At 49.3% G+C, this 18,081-nt stretch overlaps 1 protein-coding gene across 3 annotated transcripts in view; it reads left to right on the top strand.

Moving 5' to 3' along the window:
- The first annotated feature begins 8 nt into the window (after positions 1-8).
- PRAG1 (PEAK1 related, kinase-activating pseudokinase 1) overlaps positions 9-18,081 on the top strand; it is a 50,896-nt gene continuing 32,823 nt past the window's right edge. The window contains exons 1-3 of one of the 3 annotated variants that reach the window (XM_029935368.1): positions 9-143; positions 4,603-5,089; positions 7,281-8,854. In XM_029935368.1, the coding sequence (XP_029791228.1) occupies positions 4,760-5,089; positions 7,281-8,854 (1,904 nt within the window). In that variant the 5' untranslated portion in view covers positions 9-143; positions 4,603-4,759. Of the gene's footprint in view, positions 144-2,881; positions 2,902-4,602; positions 5,090-7,016; positions 8,855-18,081 lie in introns of those variants that run through there. The other 2 variants (XM_029935353.1, XM_029935358.1) reach the window with 2 other exon arrangements.

The raw sequence follows: 18,081 nt of genomic DNA, 5'->3' as shown, positions 1-18,081 counted from the left end.
CTCCGGGCCCAGGCAGAGGACACCCGCCCGCGGCCGGGCACGCACCGCGCGCGCTCACTCTCCAAACAATGCTCCGAGGCGCCCGGCGGGGCGGCTGGCGGCTCGGCGACCGACGGCGAGGCCGGGGGGAGCGCGGCCCCGAGGTGAGCCCGCGACGCTTCCTCCAAATCCGGTCTCTTTTTGTCTGGCGGACGTGGCCGCAGAGGGGAGCTCCGGGGGAGCGCTGCGGTCACCGAGAGGGGACCCCCTGTCGGCGTCCCCCGGGGTGACAGGCGGCCGCTCGGGGAGGGTGGAGCGTCCGGACCGCGTGCGCCCGGGGTTGGGCTCCAGGTGCAGGCAAGGAGCCTGGAGCACACGGGAGCCGGAGGGCTGTTTTCGATTCATTCGTGCATCGCGCTTTTTTAAACGGGGAAACTTTTCTTACGAGTTCGGGAAGGGGACACCGACCGTTGTGCTGGTCTTGCCGGTCTCGCCATTCCGCTTGGGGCGAGAGACCGGAGCGCTTCGCGAGTTGCTACTGGGGAGACTTCATTGCCGCGGCAGCCGTATTGTCAGAGGAGCAGAGGGCGAGGGAGAGGCCGGCCCGGATCCCGGGGGTGATGGTTTGGGGCCGCAGGGTAGCCGCGGCTGGCGCTGCGCCGGGTTAGATGCCAGCCTCCGAGTCTCCGGAGGGAACGAGATGATGCCTTTCTCTCGATCCTCGGCTGAGCCCTCTGAAAGGGGGCGTACTGTGGGCGCGTTCTTAACCTTTGCGTGTGCAGCTCGTGTTCCCAGCCGGACACACACACGCACACACACGCAAGCACACTGGGAGAAAACAGAACCTCTCCAGCTCTCCCCCTCTCCACTTTCAGCTCCTGTAAATGGGAGTGGAGGCACGGCCGGCTGTGTTTATTTTTCTCAGGTAAAGCTCAGCCAGCAAGGACTTGGCTTTGCAGAGCTGGGTAGGAAAGCCCAAAGGTCTAGGGGTCAGGAATTTTGCAATGCCATCAGTGCAGAGTCAGGTTCCAGGGACCTTAGTGATCACCGGCCTGAACCTTGCTGGCCACCTTGTCCCTTTTTGAGAGGGAACTTTGACAGGAAGCCCTGGGGAATTCGGCAGCTACTTTGCCATCACATGGTCCACCCTCCTTCGTGGGTTAGACTGTAGTAGGTCTAACCCGTGAAAATCACATTCCTACTGATGAGATTAGATTGCATAGTATTGGAGAAGGAAAAAATAAAATGAAAAGTTGGGCGAATATCATGAGTTACCCTTTGAGGGGGCCTGGGGAAGGAGGAGTGTTAAGATTGTCACTTTGTTCTTCCTGCCCGGGAAACTCCTGCCAGTGGAGTATTGAAACCCAGACACTTTCCATACATAGTTTTTGCGCCCAATGTTGCATCATTTTAATTGTGATGTATATACATTTATCAGGTGAATGTTTTCTGGAATTCTGTCACTTCGGGGTGAGGCATGAACAGCCTTTGATGCAAGCTTGGGGGTATTTGGAGCCAAAAGGTTTAATTTCACAGATCTGGCCGTCATTCTTCAGATTCTTTTGGAAGTGGGATGGGAGTGTGTCTGACAACTTCACTCTTGCAAATTGCAGCCACAAACCTAGCGCAGAACTTTGCAGAGGCAAAGATATTTTATCACAACTTGGATCAGAGAGAATGCTGGAATCTTTTTCTAATCTTGCACTGCTGCCTCCCACTAAACTGGGGGAATTTGCATAATCCTGGGGGCCGCCTCCCCTCCGAACGTGGGCAGGAAGGTACCACTCCCAGGCGGTGGAGAGTTGGCACTGGCAGGCGAAGTGACGTTCCTGGTTTGTGAGTGCCACTTGAGTTCCTCACTGTCTTTCACTGAAAACAAATAGGAGATCATTCCAGGCATGGAGCTCCCCAGACAGAACTGGAAGTCTTTTCTGGCTCAACAGGGTGGTAAATTCAGTTTGCTGTGACTGAGAAACCAGTTTTAACAGGATGCAGTGGGTCGATGATGGTGGAAGGCTAGCACTTCATTCTGTTCTCTTGTTCAGAGACTTGCCCCTAAAAACCATTGCATCTCCAAGCAGTCGTGTTCGTGAGAGTCATGCCCCCATCAGAGAATTTCAGAGCTGGACCTGGGAGGGACCTTGAGCTGGCGCGGTTCTGAAGGAAGCTTCCCACTCATCAGTAAACCAGAGCCTCCCCAAAGTCCCAGCGTGGTTGTGGGTCAGCGGCGACAAAGATGGGGGCCCCTGGCACCAAGCAGACATGACAAGTTTGTGCTCTCAGTTGCCTGTTGGGGAGGAAATGAAATGTGGCCAGCCCGGACTGCCTCTTTGTGAATCTGTGGTAGCCCTGAGGAAGTGGTTGGATCCCCACCTCCACAGATGGCTCAGCCTTATAAGGAGCTGCAGGAACGCAGCAGGCCCACGGAGAACTGGTCATTAAGCTTCTTCCCCCATGTCATCAGAGGGGGGTGCCTCGGAAGCCTCTGCCTCTAGTAAAGGGGAGCCTGTTTTTCTCTGTGGTCCAGAAGCCTGTGGGCTCCCTAAGAGAGGACCCACTTCTCACCTTGGGGCAGGGATCTGAAGACTTCCCCTCTGAACACTGTTATGCTTCCTCCTTGCAAAATTCAGCAGCTGAGCCAAAGCTCTCCGTGGCTCCAGATTATGGCAGGAAGAAAAAAATCCTTGCTTTCCTCCTCTGCTTGTTGAAGCTTAGTGACCTCTTCTGGGGAAGTTGGTGAGGAATGAACCTGCTCCTTGGGTGTATTCAGGGAAGGAGAAGAACCAAACCCACAATCAGCTTAAAGAGAGGGGTGCATAGGACCCACCAACAGTTGCTGGAAGACAAATACTTGTCTGTTTCAGAGTGTGCATTTAGCTTAGCGAGGCGGCGTCTTCGCGGGGAACTTTGGAGGGAAGGGAGGTGAGTTTAGCCCCAGTGCTTGTGGAATAAGCACCCCTGTCTGGTTCTGTGTGGGACAAGCAGATTCTGGTGTGGGCTCTTTGCTCATTCTACCTGGTTAGTCCTGTTGTTGGTTTAAGTTTGTTTGTTTGTTTGTTTGTTTTTGAGAGAGAGAGAGAGAGCACAAGCAGGGGAGAGGCAGAGAGAGAGGGAGACACAGAACCTGAAGCAGGCTCCAGGCTCTGTGCTGACAGCTTGATGAGGGACTTGAACTGACAAACCACGAGATCATGAGCTGAGCCGAAGTCAGACGCCTAACTGACTGAGCCCCTCAGGCGCCCCTGTCCTGTTGATAGTTCAGAAGGCATGAACCTCAAAGCAGTTCTCACTGGAGGACAGTGGAGAGCAAAATCCTAGGGCAAAACTCCGTATTGGATGAGAATCTGTTCATCTTAGGTGTATGAGGATTATTTTCTCATGAACACCCTCCTTATGAGGAGCTCAGTTCATTTAAACGAGGAGAAGAGAGCAGTGAGCAGCAAACAGGTAATGGCCAGCGACTCCGCCTAATGAAGGATGTGATAAGGTGAGGGGTTGCCTGCACGGTTGGCCTCACTTTCCGAAACCACCAAACCCTGTGTCTGTGGACGAGTCTTAGTTTATGTATTGCCATTGCTTTCTCCATCTGTAAGTTTTAGTTTTTTTTTAAACTGATTTATTTATTTAAGTAATCTTTACATCCAACATGGGGCTCGAACTCAGGACCCCGAGATCAGGGGTCACATGCTCTTCAGACTGAGCCATCCAGGTGCCCCTCTGTCTGTAAAATGGGGATAACAGCTCCCCGAAGGGTGTCACTTGGGCTAATTGGTTAATACCTGCAAATCTTTGAGCTTGTCTTGAACGGGTGAATTTGCTAGGTTCTGAGGACGAACTCTGTGCTCAGTGTGACTGTCAAGGACACCTCTCAACAAGCTGACCGCCTTACCTCCAGGGCTCTCACAGGGAAAAATAACTGTGATAATCTCTTCCCTCTGTTCTATTCTTTCCAGCCACCCAGTCACCCGTATGCGGAAGGGATTTCTCTTTCTGTTTTCCCCCCTTGACCTGCAGCCCCTGCTCTGTTGACCTCCCTGAACACTGGGTTGAATAACTTATATTTAGTAAGGGGAGGAGGGCAGATTCTCAAGATGCCAGACCTCGTGACCCAGTTCCCTGAGGGGCAGGCGGCACCCCGCCTCTCCCCTTTCTCTGCCCTTCTCCACCTGGCCAGAAGTACCATTCTGGCGCTGGTCCCCGGGCCTGCCTGCTCGCACAGTCCTTGGGTACAGATGGTGGCCTATCCTCTGGAAGCCACTGTTTTTACTTGCAGAACTACTTTGTAGTTCATGTCCCAAGCTCTCCCTACCCCCCCCCTCCCTGGGCAGCAGGGAATGCACAGAAGACAGGACAGTTCCTCATCTAAAACCCTATGTGATTCCTTCCCGTCACAGTCGCCAAGCCTCAGTGCTCAGGACTGAAGGGGACTGAACTGCCCACGACGCTCTGTAATCCTGTGTCAGAGTTGAGTTTAGTCTTTACAGCTTCTGTGAGGCCACACCCCCGCAGAGTGACTGGGAGCCTTAGGACAAAGAGGTGAGGGTTTCTGAAGAGATGGAATGCTGATTTTGACCTTTTCTTCTCCTTTTTTCCTCCTTCCTCCCCTTTTTACTCCCCATTCAGATAATTCGACTGGTGATGCAGCCGTCCTCTGGCCGTGTGGGTCTCTGATCACGCAGGTGTCTGCCATTCCCGGGATCCATCCGGGCCCCGCGTCTGCCTCCCGTAAGAGCACGCCAGAGACCGGGCGCAAGATGAGCCAGCACCCCGTCTGCTCAAGATGCACCAGACCGTCCGCCTGATCCCCGCGAGCCCCAACATGTCTGCGTGCAGTGACTTTGTGGAGCACATCTGGAAGCCCGGGTCCTGCAAGAACTGCTTCTGCCTGAGGAGTGACCACCAGCTGGCGCCCGGCCACCCCCACCCTCGAGCGGGCAGCCTGCCCCCTCCGCCTCGCCTGCCCCCCAGGGCAGAGACCTGCCGCCAGGAAGATGATGGTGTGAACAGCTCCCCCTACTCCAAGCCCACCATCGCCGTGAAGCCCACCATGATGAGCTCAGACGCCTCTGACGTGTGGATGGAGGCGAACCTGAGCGCCGACGTCTCGCAGGTGAGGCTGACTAATGCGTGTGGTATTTTTATGGGGGCTGCTCTTGTTGTAACTCTTGGTGGCTGGCTGGCAGCCAGGGAGGGCTGTTAGAGCAAGACTTCTGCAGGACAGGAAGGCTTCCCATTGGCTCGCCCCATGACTGCTCCTTCCTGGCTGCTGCCCTCCTTTCTTCCTAAGAACCATCAGTCCAGTCCCTCAAGTTTAGATGCAGACTGTACTAATTATTTATCTGGTGGCACACCAAAATGAAGCCTTTTTTTCCCCTTAGTTTAAACAATTTTTTAATTGATAATGAAAAATATATACACAAGTAGCGGTAATTGCATAACAAACGCCGTGCATCCCACTGCCCCTCACCATGAGTGTCAACAGACCAACCCATAACCTGGTCTTGCTTCCTCTCTGCCCCCACCTCCACCCTGCCTCCTCTATGATTTTCAAGAAAACCCCAGATAGCACATCATTTCCTTACATGGCTTAAAAGATAAAGTCTTCTTAAAAAATATAACCATAATACCCAGATCGCACTTAAAATCTTAGCAGTCATCCCTTCCTGTCCGATTCCCAGCCTGTGTTTACACTTCCTGCTGTGACGCTTGGATTTTACCAGCTTTGACCTGGGATACCTAAAGACAGTCACATCCCTAGAGATTAGACCATTTCGCTCATCCCACAGGATGCCCTTACAAAGGGGTAATTATTTAGAGCGTGTGCAGAGCCCGCTGCCTCTGGACATGTCTAGGAAGCTGTCGGTCGAGGACATTCTGTCCAAAACTGCTTGGGATTTGTTTAACCTTTTTGCCCATTCTAGTTTTCCTAAACCCCCATGGTGAGTGATCAGGAGGGTGCAAAAGCCTATGTAAAATCAGAGGTCAGTTTTAAATCGGAAGTGGCTTAACCCGAGAGAGGCATTTCCTGCGGTTTCACTTAGCTCCCTGTCCCTGCTCTATTTGTCATGAGCCAGTCACACCTATTTGCCAGGCTGCATGCACTACCTTCAGCCTTCACAGACAGAAACCAAGGGCCCTTTCAGTTCCGAATTATCTTGGAAAGGAAGCAAATGCAAGCCCTACTTTGAAGTTGCTTCAAAAGTTTTGGAGCAGGGGGAGACTTTATTTTTTATTTAAGTTTATTTTTATTTATTTTGAGAAAGAGTTGGAGAGCAAGCAAGGGAGGTGCAGGGAGATAGGATCCCAAGCAGGCTGTCAGCACAGAGTCAGATGCGGGGCTTGAACTCACGAACATGAGATGATGACCTGAGCCTTCACCGACCCAGCCACCCAGGCACCCTGGGGCAGGGGGGAGACTTTAGGACAAGGGAACCATGACTTTAAGGATGTGAATGGCCACTCCACATCTTTGTTTCCTCATTCAACTAGTCTGGCCATGTAGGTAGGCTTAGGCTGAGCCCATAGCCCGGGGAGCAGGGAGGGGGCTGGGACCCTGCTCAGGGACCACCCCTCACTCTCTTGCCCCACCACCCAGCCAAGGTATTTTAAAAAGCCTTAGGACTTTGGTTTCTTCAGGAATGTACTGTGACATGTGTATCCAAAAACTAACAAACACCGAGCAGAAATTAAACTTAAAATTCTATCATCAAAGCTCTTGGGAGAACTCACCTCATCAGGCAGTTTTGAGGGAGAAGGCAGAATGTTTTTCCTTCCCCTACCTCACAGACTGAGGCCGAAGGAATGACCGCCCCCGGGGAGGGAAGCGCAGCTCGGGGTCTGGGAAGGCCTGTGGCCCCATGGGTGTGACAAGGAAGAGAGGCTGTGGGGCGATCAGAGGGGGAGGCGAGTGAGACAGCTTCCTCGCTGCGGCACAGAAGACCTTTCGCAATGTCATGGCCCTTCCCTCTCACTTTTTCTCTCTTCCTTTTCTCTCTGACAAGGTCTAATGTAAGTCTTTTAACCTTGGGGCTGTGTAGGTCATCTGGAGACGAGCCCCCCGCAAGCTCCCCCTCCCGAAGCAGGACGACGTGCCGATAGTTTACCTGGGCACCTTCCGTGGCGTCCAGAAGCCCGCTGGGCCCTCCGTCTCGGCAGATGGCCACTCTCGCTGCCCCCCCGCATATGCCATGGTCGGTCTGCACAGCCTCGAGGCCCGGGGGGAGCGGAGCACTGCCTTCCACCCAGTGAGTGTCCCCAGTGAGAAGGGGGGGCGAGAAGATAAACCCGTGTTTCCCTACCAGGAGCTGACCTCCGCTCAGGAGAGCTTCCGCCAGAAAGTGGCCGCCTTTGCCGGGATGACGTCCAGCTGTCACAAGGGTGCCGGGCCCTGCCCCTCTCTGCAGCCCCTGCGGGAGTCCCTGCCCTCGGAGGATGATAGCGATCCAAGGTGCTCGCCCTCCGGGGACAGCGAAGGAGGAGAGTACTGCTCCATCCTGGACTGTTGCCCCGGGAGCCCCGCGGCCACGGACACCTCTCAGGCTGAGGGCCCTCGGTGCGGGCCTGGCAGAGGGGACTGCCCCACGGCGTGCTGGGGGCAGGCGGTGGGTGCGGGGCCCACTGAGGAGCAGAGGCAGCTCGTGAGCTTCCCGAGGGAGTGCCGCAGCCAGAGCCCCGCGGAGAACCCTCCCCGCCTGGGCCCCGCCAAGCCGTCCCTGCCCTCAGAGGCGGCCAGTTCTTCCGACGGCCTCTCCTGTGGCAGTCCCAGCAGTGGGTCCAGCAGCCCCTTTGCCCCCCACCTTGAGAGTGATTACTGCTCCCTCCTGAAGGAGCCTATGCCAGGGAAGGAGCCGGACACTGGCTGCCACTCGATGCCCTCTAACAGGTGCCTTGGGCCGACTGCGGAGCCCCAGCCTCCAGCCCACCCCAGGGGGGCTGTGCAGCCTGAGCCCATCTATGCTGAGAGCACCAAGAGGAAGAAGGCGGTTCCAGCACCTTCTAAGCCACAGGCCACAGCAGAGCACGCAGCAGCAGCAGCTGCTCAGGGCCAGGGCCAGGTACGGACATCTAATGCCTGGGCTCAGAAAGTGCCATCTGGCTGGGGCAGGGACAGGGAAGGGCCAGATAAGGTTCCCCAGGTGGCAGCCACCATCACAGTCATGGCAGCCCACCCAGAAGAGGACCACCGGACCATCTACCTGAGCAGCCCCGATTCCGCGGTTGGGGTACAGTGGCCCCGTGGGCCCGTGAGCCAGGACTCAGAGGCGGCTGAAGAGGAGGCCCCAGGGGGGCAGGGGCTGAGCTCCAGACAGAGCCGCCGTCCCGATGCCAGTGAGATCACGCCCAAGGGCAAGCCTGCCATTCCCCCCAAGCTGTCCAAGAGCAGCCCTGGGGGGTCCCCGGTGTCGCCCTCTGCCTCCCCACTCTCCGACCTCAGCGAGGGCAGCTCTGGGGGTGGAACTGGACCCCAGACTTCATCCGGGGGCCCCACCGACTCTGCTGCTTCCTGCCGGGCCCATGGCGTCGCTGCCGGTGACTCTGCCCGCTGCCACCCGCCTGCTGCCACCGCCTTAGCCTTGGACTTGCGGCGGCCCCGGTTCCAGACGGGGGCCTGGAGTCGTCAGTGCCGGATAGAGGAAGAGGAGGAGGTGGAGCAGGAGTTGCTGAGCCAAAGCTGGGGAAGAAAAATGGAAAATGGCAGCACAGACCCCTCAAGCTCCTCCACCTGGCACCGTCTCCGCCCCATGGACGGCGCCCCTGGGCAGAGCGGGAAAGTCGGGCCCGGGATGAGCAAATCGGCCTCTTTCGCCTTTGAGTTCCCCAAGGACAGGAGTGGGATTGAGGTATTCTCCCCTCCTCCACCGCCGCCAAAGTCCAGGTGAGTATGATTGTCTCTGTGTAACTCGAAGCTTGTCCGAGGCGAGGGGAGGGGGGTCTCTTCCAGAAAGAGCTGTGGTCCCTCTCCCGAAAACCCTCAGGCCCAAGCTCTGGGGTGCCAACGCCTCCTCAAAGGCCTTGTGCCTTTATGTATATTTCTAAGTTGTTGATGTTTGTACTCAGCAAACAGACCTACAAGGGGTACCCTGCCCGGTACTGGCTCTTTGAAATAAATCTTTCCAAGAAGCACTGCTAAGCTGCCCCTCTTTTCTGATGCTCATAGTTTCATAAGCTCGTACTCTTTTCCTCCCCATCTCTCTGGGGTATCTCTAGCAGGCTTTTGTAGGGAAAATCCAGAGATTCTCCATTTATTTAAACACGTAGAAGAATGCCAAAGGAGGCTGTGCTGCAGAATTTGGAGAGGCAAAGAGATGGGGAGGCCCATGGGCGACACCGAATGTGTGTTCCAGAAACAGGCCTTGGAGCCAAGAGCCAAATGGTAGATGGCCCTGCACGTGGTTGGTAACCTTCAGATGTGGGCTTTTAGCGGGCAAAAAAGTAGTTTCATTTTAGCGTGGTGAAACTCACAGCTTTGTCCACCACTTCACTGTTGTCTCTCGCCAGTTTCAAGTACCTTTCAAAAGCCTAAGATAAATAAATGCCTTTTTAAAGGTATGGAGTGGTGCATGGAATTGAAATTCTGGGGGAAAAAATTCCCTCTTTTTCGAGCAAAACCGATTCCTATCAGGGCAGGGAGAAGCCTGCTGTTTTTGTTTTTTTTTTTTTTTAAATGACAACCTTTCCAAACAGACTTTCTCCAGGCGTGCCATTTCCAGTGATTCTGTTTCAGCTCATGTGCCTCGGGGTGGATCTCAGATGCAGAGAAATTGACCACAGAGAGATGTAGCTGTGAATACTTGACTTTGAACATCAAGGCATCTCAGGCTGTGATGCTCTCTGACATGGGCTTTTTCCATGACCACTACTTTGTTCTGGTATTGTGCTGGCCATCTACCACCTCAGGTGATTGCAGACTCCCTTTGGCTCTAGTTTTAACTTCCTGAGTGAATGAGGATCCAGCAGCTAAGAATAGCTCCCGTTTATACAGTACTTACTATGGGCCAGGTCTGGAACTAAGGGAATTAGACATGAACTCATTTGATCCTCAGAACAGCCCTAGGAAGTAGGAATTGCCACCCCCAATGTACAGATGACCAAACAGAGATAGAAGGAGCTGAGGTCACTGCCAAGATTTCCTAGCTATGTCTGGGAGCGTCTGCTCCTAAACACATACGGTGCTTCAGCAGGTGTAGGAAGTGAAATCTGTCTGCCTCCAGCCTGGGTAGGTTAGTGAGAAGCATGGGCTTCAAACTTGATCAGAAAATCAAGTTCATAATGCGTCTGTCTTAATCAAGGGGCTGAGTGATCTTGAGCAAGCCACTTGCTGTGACTGAGCCTCCCTAAAATTGGATGGTAATAACAGTACTTTTGTAACACCCTGTTGCTGAAAGACTCCAATGAGATCCAGTAGAATCCAGTAGAGAGTTTAGTTATGATGTCGGCGAAAGCCACCTGGAACTATTATTGACTGTGGCAGGGACACCCACACCCTATAGGAACCTTCTGACCCAATCCAAGGCACACCACCTGAACACCACCTCGTTCCTCAGAGAAGAAAGTAAACCTTTCTTATGTAAGAATTACGGGCTTGGAGGAATCCAGTCACCACAGCAACGTGACTCAGGCTTTGCATTAGCATCTGGGTTGAGATCAGAGGTTTTTGAGCCGGTTTGTTATGAGCAAACCATTGGATTATATGTAGCTCACACCAGGTGGGAAACTCAGAGGTCCTGGCTTCCAGCTATTAAAAACAAAATTGTTAACAAACAAAAAAAGTTTTTAGTTTAAGAGCTTTAAGGAAAAAATCTGGGAAATAAAATTAGCTTAAAGGAACACAGGAAAGAGAAAAGAGCATCTGGTACTATTTAAAATAAAACAAACTCATATATATTTTCATTTGGGGAAGATTTTTTTCAGCATTACTGACATGTCTTGAGTCATCTCATCTCCCTCATGAGGAGAGAAGAGGGCAGGCTCGGGACCATAAGCTGACTTTTAATTCCGGAACTCAGTTCTTACCGAATCCCACAGTCTTCAAATCTAACAGGTCAGGGTGATGGCAAGTTGGACTATTAATGAGAATACAGCCCACGGTTGATACAGGACCAATACCAGTACCAAAGTGGTAACTATGTCAAGCTGATGTCAATTTCCAAGATGGAAAACGTTGGAGGGTCTTTGAATGACATTCAAGGCTAACTTAATTTCTTTCCACGGGTCATCTGTTAATAGGTCCTAGTTCTAAGAAGCAGCCTCACCTTCAGACAAAGATAACGAATCTCATGATGTGTGTTACGTACACTCGACCCTCTAGAGAAAGGGGTTGTTTCATACAGGACAGTGTTACTTTTCACTTACATTTACTCAGTTCCTTCTGCTTTCTTGGACTCTTCTGGAAGAACACAGAATCATTTTCTGGTTTGCCTATGGTACTGGTTTACAAAACTGTGGCTTTGGAGGGGAAAAAAAAAAGATGTTGAAAATGACTCTCCTGTGGTCTTAGTTTGGGTATTTGGCCTGGCTTATCTGTCTGTTTGAGATAGGGTCCTCCGTAAACTCCCACTAGGGTTCTGGAGAAAACTCCTGCTGTAGTGCCATATAGGACAAAGGTTTTCTGTCCCCATGTCCTATGCTGGGAGCCCTTTAGATGTGTCGAAGCGCACCTCGTTTTCCTCCTGAGAGTTGAGGTACAGTCAGGGTCCCTCTATACCTGCTGTTGCCAAGGCAACCACCTGCACACCTGGGCTCACCTACTTAGACTGACAGATCTCACCCAGTCTCTGGGATGATCTAGTGCCCCAATTTCGGGCAGAGTTCAAGGGTGAGGATTGACAGGTACTGCTGGTTAGGAGACAGTTCTGCAGGAAACAAGTGCAGACTTCTTAGTTTAAATGTCACGTTCAAGACTTAAGGCAGTTTAATGAGAGTGGCAGGGCCTGGGGGAAATAATTAAGATGCAAAAGAGTCAAATTTATTTCTGCCTTTTATTTCTTCGAAGTTGTAAACCTGGTTTTAAATGACATACGATTTTTGAGTGACAAGGTCAGTTGAGGGAGAATCATTGGATTAGGGCAGACGGCAATTTCCCAGAGAAACCCCAAATTAGGATGATAGGCCTGAACTTGGAGGAGATGGAGCAAGCAAGGGAATAAGGACTCAGACAAGGTTTATATGGTTTTAGTGTCCAGGGGTCTGGACCTGGGTAAGACTAATCGAAAGAAAAAAGTTTCTCTGAGAAAACGAGAGACATTTTTTTTTGACCTTTTCACTCATGCTGATTGTAATTTTAACGCACTGCTTAACTACATTCTCCCCCTCTTCTGGGGGGATTCTGGGGAGCAGAGACGGAGTCTGTCCTCCGGCCTTTGCTCATGCTTGATTCGCACTCTCCATCCCGCATTCTTCTTGACAGACAGGTGACGACAGTGTCATCAGTGGAACATTTCACTGTCCACAGAAGTGGCCACTTAGCTAACCCACGGAATCAGAATGCCTTCATTGTGTGGTCTCTTGGTAACACAGACTCAGCATGAGTAGCATGGCCGGGGGTGGTGGTTATCTCCAGTCTCCATCTCCAGTCTGAGTAAGGCTCCAGATGCTTTTTCTTGCGTCCTTTCTGCTAGAGTGGATTAGGGTGGACCGGCAACTGTTTACTAGGAAATCCTATAGTCTTGATGGCTTTTCTGTGTGACATTATGAAAATCACAGTTTGTATTAGAAAGCACAGTCTGTATGTGCCTTGAGAATCTTCTCTATGTGTAGCCATTTAAAAAATTTTTTTAAATGTTTGTTTATTTTTGAGAGAGAGAGAAAACAAGCAAGTGGGGAACGAGCAGAGTGAGGGAGACAGAATCTGAAGCAGGCTCCAGGCTCCAAGTCCTGAGTCCTGAGCTGAAGTTGGACGCTTAACCCAGTGAGCCGCTCAGATGCCCCTATGTTTAGCCCTTTTGACAAAATTGAGATAAGTTAGCTGGAGGTCACTGTGGTCCAGGGAAAAATGAATATTAGGGATACTTCAGGGAGAGAAACTGCCCCCACATATACGCACCAAGTTGGGCAAACAGAACAAAGCACATCCGCAATGCAAGTTTACATTCTGCTCCCTACCAGGGGCAAATTAATAGTTGGCCTCTTCCCATGAGTTTGTGGATAAAGCCTAAAAACACTGGATGTCTAATGATGCTGTCTGGACCAGGGACAATTAAAATTGACTCCTAGATCTCTATTCTGTAATTTTAAAAAAAAATCACTGAGGTGAACAGTAGTCAGTATCAAATATTTTAAAACTTCTCTCCAGTTATAAGCATACATTCATGGCCAAGGCTAGGGATTAGACAGTCTTTAATTCATCAGATATGTACTAACTGCCTACTTTCTATTACGCTCTGTCTAATATGCTAAAAAGTCAGTGACTGGGGCTCTGCCCTTTAAGACCCCTAAGGGTTGAGTTGGTACAAATTAAATCAGTAGATGTGTAACATGGCCACCAAGGGCTCTCCCTCTGCTTTGGTTTCCCTTTGATGAGATTGGTTATTATAGCAACTGGATTCTCAGCGCGTTCTCCTGTTGAGTAACATGGAAGTAAGTTCAGTGTGGCGTCCAGAAAAGTGAAAGAATAGTCTGTCCTGTAAGTGTCTTTTGACTTGATTCAAGACCAAGCCTAGTATAGGTATATAGATAACCATTTATTTTTAAAAAGTCAGGGCGGTGGGGAGGATGATCTTTGAAGGTCAAGAGTATGCTTAGCTATCTGTATAACACAGTATCTGGCATGGTACGTGACACATAACAGATGCTCAAGAAATACTGGTTAAATTGTAGGTAGAGACTGTGCCCTGTTTATTTCAGTTTCTCCAAAAGCTTTATGCTTGAGAAAGGAGCAACTGGCTTTAAATACTTGTATCAGTATGTTTCTGAACCCCAGGTTTCTGGATTGCCAAGTATTGAATCCATGCCTCTGTTTTGGTGATGAACACAGATGTCTTGCACTGCATTCCATTGGACCCGCATTTGTATCTCCTCAAGAAATTGTAAATTCCTAGGAGTACAAGTACCATGTATCCTACACTTTTCTTTGATTTGCCCGTAGGCTACCTTAGCACAGTGCCTGGGACATAGTAGGTATTCAATTAAGGTTCTTGAATTAGGGAGAAAAAAGGCCAGAGTGAACTACAGATCGTGGCCTGAATCACAGTGGGACACCCCACTGGAATACTGCAATTCTGTGCCTCGCCTGGCCCAGTAGAACATTGTCACCTTGAGTAAAAGAAGCTGAAGTTAATAATTATTAATGCTTCAAGGTGGGCAAACACCATATAGGCACAATGCATGCTTTCATGGATTAATTTCTCTCCAAGGATTATGCATTTCAGTTTTGCAACTGGGCTCATACTCTGCTGCTCTTTGTTTATTTTTTTTTAAGCTGAGCAGGTGTGTGGAACCAGCCCTCTCCTCTTTCCACAAGAATGTTCCTTTCAGGTAGTAATCACCTAAGGACTTTTTTCCCCACCAGTGAGTCTCAGGAAATTCTAGGTGTGGTTTCACTTCTACTGGGAATATATTTTTCATGCTTTCTGAGGGGGGTGGGAAAACACATGTGTGGGGCATATGGTCGAGCCCCCTTTGACCATCAATTGGTTATAGGGACTTTTTCGTAAATTTGCCAGCCTACTTTTTGGGTGTAGAACTCACCAGTTGGTGAGAAATGATCTTGATTTGTGGTGCAAGTAATTTGTTGTTATTCTGGGATTGTCACTCTGCTCACGAAAGGACTTCCTTTTAACAGGGCTGATAAACCAGCTGTAAAAAATTCTCAGTGGCCCCTTCTGCAGCTGATAACTTTCAGAGTTTAAGATCAGTCTTCATCCTCTGTACTAGAATTGCTCACTCTTTCTTTATATTGATTTTGGGCACATCCCTAAAAATGCTGGCTGTTAAGGATGCTCATGCTATTTCCATACAATATTGTAAAACTTCGTACTTTGAGTGTAGCTTTTGTCTAGTGTCTTGGATGGCTTATTCTCTGTGCTTCTCTAACAGGCTGACTCACAGAAACAACCGTTCTTCACACGTGTGGGGGTGAGGGGATGGAGAAGGGGAACTTCTAGATAGATTCGAGAGTGTTTTAAAAACTTCTTCCCTTCTTACTCATCTTACTCTCCTGTATTCGTCACTGTCAGATGATCTGCTGACTTCCTTATTTGTTTTTTTAGCCACTTCTTGCCCATTTATACATCTGCCATAAAAACATATCTGAAATCGAAAACCTAGGCAATTAATTGGCAGTGTTACCATGTATGTTCCTGGGCTGTAGAAAGCCCTTCAGAATGGGTCTTCCTCTTCAGGAAGCTCCAAATGGCAATCAAAATGAATGAGAAAATGTAACAACCTTGGAAAAATACAAGAATCCTTGGGATAAATTGACATATTCCTTAAGGAATGGGACCTTGAAGATCAGGAAAAAAAGGGAGGAAGTCTTTGGAATTTTAAAACGAGTCACAGTGGGGATGCACTTAAAAGTAATTCTTATTAATATGTGCAGATCAAAAGGAAGATTTTGCAATGGGATGTTTTTGAACGCAGAGGGCCATTAGGTTGCATCCTCCACTCCAGTTCCAACCAGTTGGAGTGGCAGCTGGGAACTTCACTTGGAAAACAGGGAGAGCTTCTCAAAAGCTCACCTGGATCATTTAGGACAGTCTGCAGGTGACACCAGTGGGGAGTGTAGATGCGTGTGCCGGATATTTATCAATCCAGGTTTAAAATCTAAGATTTAGAATCTAAAATTTACAATGCAAAAATCATTGGTGGTCAATAACTCTTCCTTACACTAATTTAAGAGTTCCGCACCAGGGAGAGGCTCTCTGTTCTGTATGGCCCAGACTGTCCTAGGCAACCTTTGCCAGACAGTGGTTGTCTCTTTGATTACAGCCTCAAAGTTCAGACTGTTAAAGCCAAAATGTGTCTTATTCTCTCAGCGAGCGATTGTGAATATTCCATGAATTTTAACCTTTTCGGAGATCTGTATTTGAGTAAATAAGAGTTATCAGTAAGTGTATTACCCATTTAATAATGTATGTTCATGTAGCCTTACCCTCGTTGGTTTGTAGCAGCGGTTTCCTGTGCCCCCAATAGGAGAGTGAGGGAGTAGGGGCAGGGACTGTGTCAAATCTTTTAGAGGGATAATTTGAAAATGAAAATCCAGCATTATAAGAGAAATTTAAATTTGGGAGATGAAAACAAAACCATAGTTTTCATACACATAGAGCATATAATTTTTCTGAGTCTTCTTGGCTGGTGAGGAGTTAGGTTGTCTGTTTCATAGAGATGTTCAATGTGGGGACAGAGCATGTCTCTTGAGGAGGAAGTACAAGAAAACAAGAAAACTGGGACAAGAATATTTACTGATCTGTTACATTTACTTCGTGACCTCCCTTCAAATCTCTCAAAGTGCCTTTTGTATATTCATGCCCCTCAAAAACTTGAAACAGAAATTCTCTCTCCCAATGAATCCTAAATCCAACCCCTTGCTTCTGCTTCTTTTCTACTTTCAGCGCTTGTCCATATTTCTTATAAAAGCAGACAGATGTAATGAAAGAGACTCTTTACAGTTCAGAGTCTGCAATTTTCTTGGTCTTGACAGTTACTTAATCACTAAATATTGAAGACTTAGAGTGGGTGGACCTAATATGAGTTATTGAGTACAATTAAGTGTAAGAATACATTATGCCCCTACAATCTTCATCCCTCCGTGTTCTGCCTCAGAGAAACGCATAGGTCAGTAAGGGGACATACACAATGAAGGTCGTTACAACATTGTTCACAGAGACAGGTGCTGGCACAAGCCCACATATTACTTTCTAGGAAAACAGAAGAGCAAAATGTCATGATTATGAAGTGAGCTATTTAATAGCAGTCAGAAGCTGCAGGCTGGATGTATATACAGAAACATGGATGAATCTTAAACTAGTATCGAGTGAAATAAGAAACAGAAGATCTATAAGACAATGTAACGAATATAGATTGAAAACATGTGACGTGACCCCATATCTTTTTAAAAGATTAAGTCCAAGGGTGTATATCCAAGGAAATGCAGTGAGTACCTGGAAGTGGGGAATTGGGAAAGTAGAGAATTAGTGTAGAGATGGGATGAAGGGAAAAACTAAAATAACAGATCAGTGTGAAGGTGCTTCATTCATCAAAGCATACGGTGATCTCACCTCTTTATAGCTAAAGTAAACAGGAACATAAAGACTGAATCATGAGAGAAAGAGAGAGAGAGGACTTATTTGCCAGAGATAAGGATGGCAACAAAGAATATAAAGAAAAATGATGAATGTTTGGAATAACTGCTTTGGAGAATGGGGAGGTCAAGGGCAAGGATTGCCAGGAAGCCCTTAGAGCTAGCTGAAGGCGGGGAGCATGAATTAATTGTGGCCTCAGGCTGCTTTGTTATGCACTTTCCTGGAGCACTGGCCAACTGGTGCAGGAGTGAAGGTGGAAGATGATTGTAGTTACCTAGTGTGATGTCTGATTTGTAATAAGAAATAAATCTTTGCTCTTCGTTCCTGCTTCTAGCACGGAACTCCTAAAACTCACCCAACTCCGCGAATTTCCTAGGAGCCATAATGGTGTGTTTTATTATGTTAATGAGGTGACTTTTGGACCCACCTAAGGATGGAGGCTGGTTGCCAGGAAATCAGCCCAGTGATTGGAGGGTTGGAACTTTCAGTCCCACCCCCAGCCCCTGGGGAGGTGTGAGGGGCTGGAGGTTGGATCAGTCTTCAGCAGCCAGTGACTTAATCTACGTGCCAATGTAATGAGGCTTCCATTAAACCCTGAAAGGATGGCGTTTGGAGAGTTACAAGGTTGGTGAACCTGTGGAGATGTGGGCAGAGCGGTGCACCTGCAGAGGTCTCCAAGGCTCCATGCCCGTTCCCTGCACCTTATCCTGTGCGTCTCTTCTGTCTGGCTGCTCCTGGGTTATCTTCTGTTAGTGAAATATTGCTCTGAGTTCTGTGAGCTGCTCTAGCAAATTAATCGGGCCCACGGAAGAGATCATTGGAAGCTCCGATCTACAACCTGTTGGTCAGGAGCATAGGTGGCGTC

The sequence above is a fragment of the Suricata suricatta genome, chromosome 1 (assembly GCF_006229205.1).
Source record: "Suricata suricatta isolate VVHF042 chromosome 1, meerkat_22Aug2017_6uvM2_HiC, whole genome shotgun sequence".
Classification (NCBI taxonomy): Eukaryota; Metazoa; Chordata; class Mammalia; order Carnivora; family Herpestidae; genus Suricata; species Suricata suricatta.
Note: the sequence above shows the minus strand (reverse complement) of the source record. Positions and strands in the feature narration are given on the sequence as shown.